This window comes from Lactuca saligna, chromosome 8, assembly GCF_052625555.1.
Source record: "Lactuca saligna cultivar CGN05327 chromosome 8, ASM5262555v1, whole genome shotgun sequence".
In the NCBI taxonomy this organism is placed as follows: domain Eukaryota; kingdom Viridiplantae; phylum Streptophyta; class Magnoliopsida; order Asterales; family Asteraceae; genus Lactuca; species Lactuca saligna.
The window spans coordinates 279,507,553-279,518,769 of NC_136424.1; the positions used below are offsets into that span (position 1 = coordinate 279,507,553).

At 28.6% G+C, this 11,217-nt stretch overlaps 1 protein-coding gene across 1 annotated transcript in view; it reads right to left on the reverse strand.

Annotated features, from left to right (window-relative positions):
• LOC145009295 (caffeoylshikimate esterase-like) overlaps window positions 1-6,124 on the reverse strand; it is an 11,048-nt gene extending 4,924 nt beyond the window's left edge. Inside the window, exons 1-3 of the mRNA XM_078967998.1 lie at window positions 5,967-6,124; window positions 5,052-5,142; window positions 4,710-4,742 (exon numbers count right to left, since the gene is read on the reverse strand). Of these exons, the coding sequence (XP_078824124.1) occupies window positions 4,710-4,742; window positions 5,052-5,142; window positions 5,967-5,987 (145 nt within the window). The 5' untranslated portion in view covers window positions 5,988-6,124. The remainder of the gene's footprint in view (window positions 1-4,709; window positions 4,743-5,051; window positions 5,143-5,966) is intronic.
• Between the last annotated feature and the right edge of the window lie 5,093 nt (window positions 6,125-11,217).

Sequence of the window (11,217 nt, forward strand, 5' to 3'; positions counted from 1 at the left end):
TTATGCGCAACACGTAGGTATTCAGTTAGTATAGTTATAAAAGAGATATTTTTACTTGCAACACATGCATTTGAAACCTCTGTAACTTTTCAATTTCTTTCTAATAATTAATATAAATTGGTTAATAATGTTAAATTAGTGTAAAAACTAAATTCTAATAATAAATTAACTACACTACAATATTAAAATATCATATTTTTCTTCTATTTATAATATTATAACTCTAACTTTCTAACATATTATAGTTAACTTATTAGTTTAGATATGTTGTCATATGTAAGAAATTGTCATTTTAAAGTCACAAATTTTGTATAATTTATGATTTTATGCTAAATGGTTAAATTATTAATTTCAATATAATGTTAAACGGTTAACTTAAATGAAAATATCAATTAAACTCTAAAAAAATCAAGCGATTATTTTATAAATAGTTAAAAGTTATAAACTATAGTGTCAAACCTAAACTGTAATTCTAATTAAGAAAAAAAAAACAATGAAATTATTTTTTATAATCATTAAGAAATTTCAAATAAGTATTATAAAAATAACTTACAATAAAAATAGTTCAAAGTAATATTATATAAAAAAAAAAAATCAATGTTATCTTTAAAAAAACAATGCTTGTTGTTTTAAATAATTACAATTAAAGAAACTAACAATATGCATCAGATAAATTTTGAAAAAGTTAAATTTTTGTAATCAAATTAAAATAATTAAGAGTTTCCAAATATGTTATTTTAAATAATTTACAACAACAATAGTTAAAAGTAACATTATATACGAAAAATATATTATTAGTTTAAAAAAAAATAATGTTTGACGTTTTAAATAATTAAAATGATAGAAATATCATTAAATCATATATTATATTTAATTTTATTAATGAGTAACCCACTGGTAGAGACTATTGATATAATTGGGATTATTAAATTTTAAAAAATGTCTACATTATCATATAATTCAAAACCAACAACGTTTATACAAACTTATTATAAGATCTATTATATAAGATCTAACAACAAAGTCAATTGATATATTTAAAAAACATATCTTTGTAAAGATTTCAAATATACTTTTGTATTATGTGCAATGCGCGGGTATTCGTATGGTATATTTATAAATGAAACATTTTTTTTGTTTCACTACATTTATTTGAAATTCTCATGACTTTTCGATTTCTTTCTAATAATGATTGTAAGTTGGTTGATAAAGTTAAATATATATCTGACCTAAAGTCATTCAAACGATTGAAATTATGTAGTTTTAATAGATATATATTATCATATAACTCAAAATAATCAATATATTATATCAACTTTATAAAACGAATTATTATGTCAAATTTAACAACAATGTTATAGTTTTATTTAAATATATATATATATATATATATATATATATATATATATATATATATATATATATATATATATATATATTTGTAAAAATTTCAACTATAAAGGTGTTTCTGCACAATGTGCGGACATTCGCGTAGTTTCATATATAACCAATATATTAAAAAGTAGTGAAACATATTCAAAAGGCTCTATGTTTAGTTCTCATAATCGATTTAATCATCATTTTTTTAGTCATTTAAGTTCCGCAAACTGGAAATCGTATTAATTTTGATAATTTTACCCCGTTAACAGGTCATCTAAGTTTCAAAAATTACATTTTGACCCGGATTTTAAATATTATTACAAACTTGGTCCAAAATTTTCAATTTGGGCGAGATTTTAAAATTTATTAAAAATTTAGTCCAAAATATCTTAGGGTAAAATGGGTTAGACGATTTTAGCTCATCTAACATTTTTTTTTTCTTTTTTCTATATTTCATATGTTACCGATATATTAAAGAGTATTACGTCTTTTTAATCTGTTATCTTTTCTAATAAAATAGTTTAGGAGACCATAAATACTTGAATCCTTTGAAATGACAATAGACAACCATAAGTTATTTTGATTATATTCGTTTTTTTCTTACTAACTTGTTATCAATAAGAAAACCCATATTGACATGTTTCTATTTATTTGAAAAGCTTGAAATTGTCTGTTGCCACTTCTAGAAAAATTTACGTGTTTGGTCCCTAACTTATTTTTTTAAATCGGAAGGTCCCTATTGTTTGTTTTTGTTACACGCTTGGTCCCTGTCTTACCTAAAAAACTATTTTGCTATTGATTTTTTAATTTATTTAAATAAACACACCACCAACTTCATCCATCTCACCTTACCTTACATATCCTATCATTTTTCTTACTTAAATAATAGTCTTTTTAGGTAAGATAGGGACCAAGGGTGTAACAAAAACAAACAATAGGGACCAATGGCGTTACAAAAACAAATACCAAGGACTTTCCGAGTTCAAAAAATAAGTAAGGGACCAAACGTGTAAATTAACCCAAACCATAGGGACCATTCGTGTAATTTACTCTACTTTAAAACACCACGTGTTACATCATGACAACAAAACTATCATATTTGAAATTTTCACTAATAAATAAAAGTTCTTATTTTCCTATTTGTCACACTCTCATTCAATCTGTTAAATTATTCTGATTTGTTTTTTCATGTTATTTTATGAGTTTCACTATTTTATTAAATTCCACATAATGTTTTAATGTAATAATTGCAATAAATATAGTAATAAATAGATATCAGTTTCATTAATAAACTTACCTTTTAATTTCAAATTTTCTAAAGTTAAAGCTCATTAGTTTTATTTATTTATTTATTTAAATTATTTGTTTAAATTTAAAAGACAAAAAACATTTACATTATAATAATTCATTATTTTTCTTATAAATTCAAAGTTCTGAATTTTAACCTTTATATTTAACTTTTTTCTTAAAAAAATAAAAACTAATGTAATATATGAATCTCACAATTACTCTATAATAACAACAACAAACGAGTGCTAAGTTCTAAGGCCAATCATAGAGAGGGTAATTCCAGGAGCATTCAATGGGGTAATTCCCAGAGCATTCAATGGGTTGGGTGTGATATGTTTTGGATTGGGAAAATGACTTAAAAGCCCAACGAAGTTTTTAAACCGTTTAAAAAACCTCAATCATGTTTTGTTTGTTCAAAAAAATTTAACAAACTTAACATTTTATCTAAAAAACCCAACTAAGTTACACTTTCTCGAAAGTCAAATAAGAGAAACAGATGATGTGACTTATTACCGTATCGGAAAAATGACTTGTTAGACCAACGAAGTTTCCAAAACGTTTAAAAAACTAAAATCATGTTTTGACTGTTAAAAAAAACCCAACAAACTTAAACAAAACAAAATTAGAATTTTCTGAACGGTTTGAAACTTTGTTGGACTTTTTAGACAAAAGGTTAAGTTCGTTGGGTTTTCTTGAACAGACAAAACATGATTGGGGTTTTTTGAATGGTTTGAAAACTTCGTTGGGCTTTTAAATCATTTTCCTTTTTGGATTTTGGACTTTTTTTTAAATAATTTTTTTACATCAACCACTATACTCTAAAGACAAGATAGAAAAGATGGAGAGATTATAGATCGAGCAACAATTTGGTGGGTGAAAACAAAATAAAACTGTGTGGTAAGCACACTACAATTGTAATAATATATCATATATGTAGCACCCCATGACGTTTTTCTAATAAGTAATAGCCTCTAGGAATTACACTTACATTTCTTGTTGGATCACCTACTTCAGCCAACACTACGTAACTCCATTTATTCTCCTGATCTCCTTTCATAGATATCGGGTTATAAGGGTAATTGTTTATATTTTACTAACGGTTGAATGTTGAAATGTAATACTATTATATATCAACTTATTCTAAGACAAATTTTATTTTAGGCAGTATATTTTTTTAAATAAAAAACATATTTTAAGCTTTGTTTGTTTAAGTTCAAATTACTTTAAAACTGCTAAGTGTTAATAAAAAGATGTTACCATTAGTTAACCATAATATCTCACTTAGTAGTCAAACACACATACACACACAAGCCAAGCCGCATCATGAACTATTTTTTTTAGAGTAAATTACTGAAATCGTCCCTATGGTTTGGTTAAAATTGCACGTTTGGTCCCTAACTTTTCTTTTGCACTCGGATCGTCCTTGTGGTTTGATTTTGTTGCATTTTTCGTCCCTGTGGTTTGATTTTGTTGTGTTTTTCGTTCTTTGCATACATAAAATTAGGGATCAAATATGTAATTTTGACCGAACCATAGGGACGAAAAATGCAACAAAATCAAACCACATGGACGATCCAAGTGCAAAATAAAAGTCAGGAACCAAATATGCAATTTTAACTAAACCACAAAGATGATTTCAGTAATTTACTTTTTTTTTCAACAAGTCATTCTCATGCTCATACTATTGGGATCAAAACTCCATTTTAAAATGATTCATCTATCTCTCTCTCTCTCTCTCTCTCTCTCTCTCTCTATATATATATATATATATATATATATATATATATATATATATATATATATATATATATCACTTTTTATTCATATTTTCAGGTAAATTTGTGTATCAATTTTAATTTGTATGGTATATTGTCTGAGGAAAAAAAAAACATAATATCGTACCATGTTCACCTATTGGATTTTATTGGATAATGATTAGATGGAAGTGACCATTGTGTAAAGAAATATGTAATGTATTTAGAGTTGCTGACTAACAATTATGAGTGATTTATAAACTTGTGTGAAGAATATTTAAATACCTTTCATGAAGATGCTACATTCCATGCCATAACCTGCAAAATCAACGTTCACCGTTCATTAATCCTATCTTGGTGACTCCTTCAACTTAAGATTACACAATCTATTTTATGTCACTAGCATATCCAAGAGTTTAGACAAAAGTATGTATAACAATTTTAATTAAGCACATTATAATAATTTTACTTTTTAATCTTTATCTTTCTTATTATAAAAATAGAGACAACAAATAGGTAAAGAGTGAAGACAAATTTTACAAAGTACACTGTTGTAATTTTCATATGAAACTTTATACTAGTTTTTTCTCACCATAATTATCGTTTTTATATATAAGAAGTGGGTACCATGGCACATAAATACAAGAGCTTTGGGAGAAGAAACAGGAAGCCATCTACATGTAAACTGCTTCACACCTCTTGAATTTGTTATGAACTCCTGAAATTTCACTCACATTCATGAAAACCATCATTAAATATTCATTCTTATGAAATTTGTAAAACCCATCAATCTAAGTGATGAACACTTGAACTGTTAGGATAATTAATTCATCTATACAAATCATAAATAGTCGATTTATTGGAAATATATGACACCCATTACTAACATTAAGTTTCTTCTAGCAAACACAAGGAACCGTTATGCAAGGGCCCCAAAATTTTCAGCAAATCTTAGTGAAAATCATATAATGTAGACAAAACTTTGAAACGACATAAGGGGAGAGGAGGATGTGATCAGATTAAAGATTTATCCCAAAGAATATATACTTTTTGGTGTAAGTCGGTGTAAAAAATAATGTATGCATTTGGAAGGAAAATAATGTTTGTATCATTTTTACACTTTTTTGTGTAAAAAGTTATGTTATATTAAAGGTGGTCTTAAGTTTATGAAAAAGCATGGCTAGAAACAAGAACTTGATTATTATGCCCATTTATGAAACCCATTGTTCAATAAGTTAGACTTTTATGTTCAATTTATGACATTCATGCATTATTCAAAAAGTCGGTTTTCCGTCCAAATTATGAAATCCATTACTTAAAGATTGGATTTTTATTATGACATGTGCTCAAAGAGTGGAGATAGTTGACCACTTGACCCATAACTAAGACTAAGTTTTTATTGGCAAATTCGTTGAGCCCATTATTAAAGATTGATTTTTATGCAAAGTTTATGAGATCCTTTACTAAAATATGTAATGTTAATGGAAAAAGAAGCATATCATGACGAATTTGTATGAGAAATAACTCAAAAAGAAAGCAAACCTCTTGGTATTCAACCTCCATTGATGATATAGTTCTTGTTCAGGAATATAAGATCTTTGAAAAAAGGATATAAAAGACAAAGAAAAAGCGTTGTTGATCGATCTTGTGATGGAAGATGGTTCCCTCTTATCTTCTTTATAGATGGGTGTGTAAACAGTAATGTGATCTATTTTTAGTAAAGTTTGCGTGGAACCGACACTGAAAATGGAGTTTTAACCACTTTCTGCCCAGCATTAAAATCATCATAACTTTGAACGACACTTGTAAGGTGTGGGAGGACCATTGGCCAGAAGATGAAGATATGGACCAATCAATAATTGAAAAACAAGGCCCCCTACACCCTACAATAAAAGCTTATAATTAATAGAGTTTTTGATTATAATAGGATGGGTGGAAAAAATATTTACCATTTTAGTGTTCTTTCAAAACTATTTACCATTTTAATGATTTTCTTCTTTTTCTTTTATTTTTTAGTTTCCTTTTCAGTTTTTTTTTTAATTTAAATATCTTATTTTTCCTTTTTCCTTTTTTATTCCTCCTTTTTATTGTTTTTCTTATTTTCTTTACTTTTTAGTTTCTTTTCAGCTATTTTTTTAATTTAAATATCTTTTTTTTTCTTTTTTATTCCACATTTTTATTATATATATATATATATATATATATATATATATATATATATATATATATATATATATATATATATAAATGACAACTTTCATTTTAGTTTTTTTTATCCTTTTTTTACTGTTTTTTTAAATATATGTTTTCTTTATTTGTTTTTTTCTGTATTATTTAAATATCTGATTTTCTTATACAACCTTTTTACTATCAAATTTTAGCCTCAACATTAAAAAATCATAAAAAACCACCACTATAATCAAATTTTAAGGTGCAAAAATTCCAACATTCACATACAATGTTTTTAAAGTGAAAAAAATCTCAACATTGTTCCTTACAAAAAAAACATCACAAAAAAAAACCCCAACATTGTTTATTACAAAAAGAAAAACATCACAATTAGCTTCATCTTGAACCGGTAAAAAATTATTACTTGTAAAAAAAATAATAATAACAAGAGAATAACTATAACAAATACCATAAAAATATTATTTTTTTAAATTACCTTGGTATAGACGGACATCGTTTTCGATTATGTCCCGTTAAATCCACGTGCTCGAGAATGGTTGGAGAGTCATCCACTTAATAGATGTCCGTCTATATCAAGGTAATTTAAAAAATAATATATATATTTTGTACAGGTAATGATTTTTTACCGGTTCAATATAAAGCTAATTGTGATGTTTTTCTTTTTGTAATAAACAATGTTGGATTTTTTTGTGGTGACATTCACCTACAATGTTTTTTGTAAGAACAATGTTGAGATTTTTTTTTTCACTTTAAAAACATTGTATGTGAATGTTGGAATTTTTGCATCTTAAAATTTGATTATAGTGGTGGTTTTTGATGATTTTTTAATGTTGAGGCTAAAATTTGATGGTAAAAAGGTTGTATAAGAAAATCGGATATTTAAATAAAACAGAAAAAATTAAATAAAAAAACATATATTTAAAAGACAGTAAAAAAGGATAAAAAAAAACTAAAATGAAAGTTGTCATTTATATATATATATATATATATATATATATATATATATATATATATATATATATATATATATATATATATAAAGGTGGAATAAAAAAGAAAAATAAATAAGATATTTAAATTTAAAAAAAAAAACTGAAAAGAAACTAAAAAGTAAAGAAAAATGAGAAAAACAATAAAAAGTGGAATAAAAAAGAAAAACAAAAAAATAAGATATTTAAATTTAAAAAAAAAAAAAAAACTGAAAAGGAAACTAAAAAATAAAGAAAAAGAAGAAAAACACTAAAATGGTAAATAGTTTTGAAAGAACACTAAAATGGTAAATATTTTTTCCATTCACCCTATTATGGTCGAAAACTCTAATTAATATACATCAAATCATATATACTATTAAAATTATATCATTAAAAATTAAAATTAATTCATACAAAATAATTTTTTTTTCCAAATAGTGTTTAAAAGTTAATCTATAAAACTTTTTATGTATGAAAAAAAAAATTGTACACATCATTTCTCATTAAAAAATTGTTGGAAATTTATGTATATAAACAAATTTGGAGTTGGTAATTTTTTTTGTATCCTACATTGGTGGGAGGTTGTGTGGGTTTATAAGTTTATTCTCTTTATAATCCTTTAAAGGTTTTAAATAGATCAAGAGATGTGTCAAACTCACACGTGTGCCTAACCTAGTTGATGCTGAGGAACTTTTATTTTTAGCATGGTTCAGGATCGGTCGGGTTGGATCAACATGGATGTTTACGTTGAGCCTCAGAGCGAAAAAAAAACCTTTAATGAAAGGATTTTCTCTATCTTCGTGCAGTCATTCACGAATCGACATCAACAACTATGAGGTTGGTATTACTCTACGGTTTTGTCTTTTAATTATGTTCGATAATGGGATAGTCTACTTCTACCCTTTTCTTACAATCAGATCTGGTCGCAAATGATCGATTTGGTTTCTAGATGAAACTCGGTAATCATGTTAATAATAATTAGGTTTATTATTTGAAACTAATCGTCATATAACTTTCAATAATATTTGTTGGTTTTCTTGTGTGTCTATTGGATCTAATATGCAACAATCTTAAAAGTTTTTATTGTGGTTAAAATTTTTAGAACTAATGGTTACTAAGATATCTTCTATAAACTCTTGACTAATGAACTAATTCACACTAAGTCCCTATTGATCCGATTGCTGGAGCGGGAAAGATTGTAGACCCCAAAGTCATCTTTGGTCTAGAAAAGAAAAGGGCTCTGCATAAAGGGTCTGAGGAACTGTGTGTGGGCTATATCAAGAACTCCCTATCTGATCACCTCTATGATTTGTATGTGTCGGTCACATATCCGAAAGAGCTATGGAAAGATTTAAAACCCAAGTACAAGGCACATGAGGAAGGTATTAACAAGTACCTGGTGTCCAAGTACCTAGAGTTTCAAATGTGGATGACAAACCTATCATGGAGCAAGTGCATGAACTCCAAGTCATGGTCAATAAATTGACTTCTCTTTCCATCGTTCTACCCAACCTCTTCCAAGTAGGTGCAGTCATCTCAAAGTTGATGCCTTCTTGGAAAGATTTTTCAAAGAGGATGATGCATAAATTTGAGGACTGTTCCTTGGATGATTTGTTGAAGCTTCTTTGAATTAAGGAGGAAACACATAACAGGAAAAAGAAGGGTAAAGTTGGATCGAGTGTGCATCATGTGTCTAGTGGGGGTTCAGTTCAAAAGTCTAAGAGTGGGTTCAAGAACAAAAAGAGCTTGACACCTAAGAAGAAGGAGTCTGAGAAGCCTAATTATCAGCATAACAACCAATAAATGAAAACCTAAAAGTGTCATGTCTACGGAGATATTAGTCTCTATACAAGGGAATCCTCCATGAGGAAATCCGGTCCTTCAAATGGATCCACAAATTTTTTTGAGTATCTTACCCACTTGGTGGAAAAAGTGGGTCTTGGAGGAGTCAACATGATCTTTTCTCTTACTCGAGTAGTGGTGGATCAAAGTTGATTTATGAATTCTAGATTTACATTTCATTTTTGCGAAAGCAATTCAGATTTTTATACTTATAGTCATATACATGAAAGAACTATGGTGGTATGCGCTAATGGTCATAGAGTGAGTGTTCACAGAAATGGCACGGTGGTCTTATTGAATTTGCTGAGAAGTTTGACAAGAATGGTTATAAGTTGGTGATAGAGAATGATCAAGTGGACTTTTGTAACGCCCTGTTCTGAATTGAATCCTAGTCTGAGGCTGTGGTCCGAAGGCCGGTCATCATAAGGATCATGGCTTTTGAAAAGGCTAAGATCTAGGCCATTTTGGGTGCGAGCGATGTATTAGAAGTGTTCCGGATGTTCAGTTTGTGTTTTAGAGCCTAGGGGTTTTTCGGTAAAGTGTCTGTTTGGGCTTTTATGGAAAATAGACTTTTGTTCGGAAGGCCGGTCATCATAAGGATCATGGCTTTTGAAAAGGGTAAGATCTAGGCCATTTTGGGTGCGAGCGATGTATTAGAAGCATTCCAGATGTTCAGTTTGTGTTTTAGAGCCTAGGGGTTTTTCGGTAAAGTGTCTGTTTGGGCTTTTCTGGAAAATAGACTTTTGTTCGGAAGGTATTTAGGAAGATATGAGTTGATAGAAGTGTAGGGCTTCTCGTTACCTTTTCGTGGATATAAAGTTCGTCAGAAATGAACTTGGGACGAAGAATTATAGTACTTTGAAGTTATTGACATTAATGGTCCCTTAATGGAAAAGTTGGCGAAAAGGACCATGCATGCAAAGTGGAAGGTGCGTGGGTACGCCCAGCGTAAGCTAGGTTATGCCCAACATATAAAGGAAAAAGGATCGTGGGTGCTTAAGGCATACGCCTAGCATACAGGAAACCCTAAAGAACATAACACCCAGGTTAACAGCCTCCATCTCATCTTCATACAGCCATCACGAAACCCTAAACCTCTCTTGAGTGTTCTTGAAACCTCGGGGGTCATTAGAGAGCATTTTGGGTGTTGTAAAGCCATTTCCAAGCAAGTGAAGAGATTAGCAAGGTGGTGTATCGAAGGGGAAGCGGTAGATCCAAGATTGTGGTTCTATTTCAGACCATTTTGAGGTATAAAATCTGAAACTTTCCTTAAGTATGCTTAGATCTAGGTTTATGGAGCTTTGGACCTTTTTAGGTCAACAGGATAGACCTTTATGATGCAACCTCCTCTTTATGACATCCCCAAAATCACGGCCAGAAAAGACCGATTTTTGTTTATGCTTTATGAAAAATCAGAGTACTTCATTTTATAAAAAGGTTGCGGAATTTGTTCCCAGAAAAACACGATAAATACGTTATTAAAACATTTTCGAAGAAACGTATTTTTTATTCATCTTAAAACGTTTGGGATGTCATCGTTAATACAGAAACATAAGCATAAACAGAACTTACAATGATTTACACTAGTGATCTACATCTATTTAAATCTCTCAGTGTAATGTCACTTCATATCGCCACCTGTGATGTAAATAGACTGAGTGGGTCAGGTTGGGAAACCTGGTGAGTACATAGGGTTTTCAACCCACAATAATATAATTGTTATGTTCAATCAGCAAACAATTAACCCAATTACCCATCCCCGTTATCTTCTTTACTCCTAAGAGTCATCT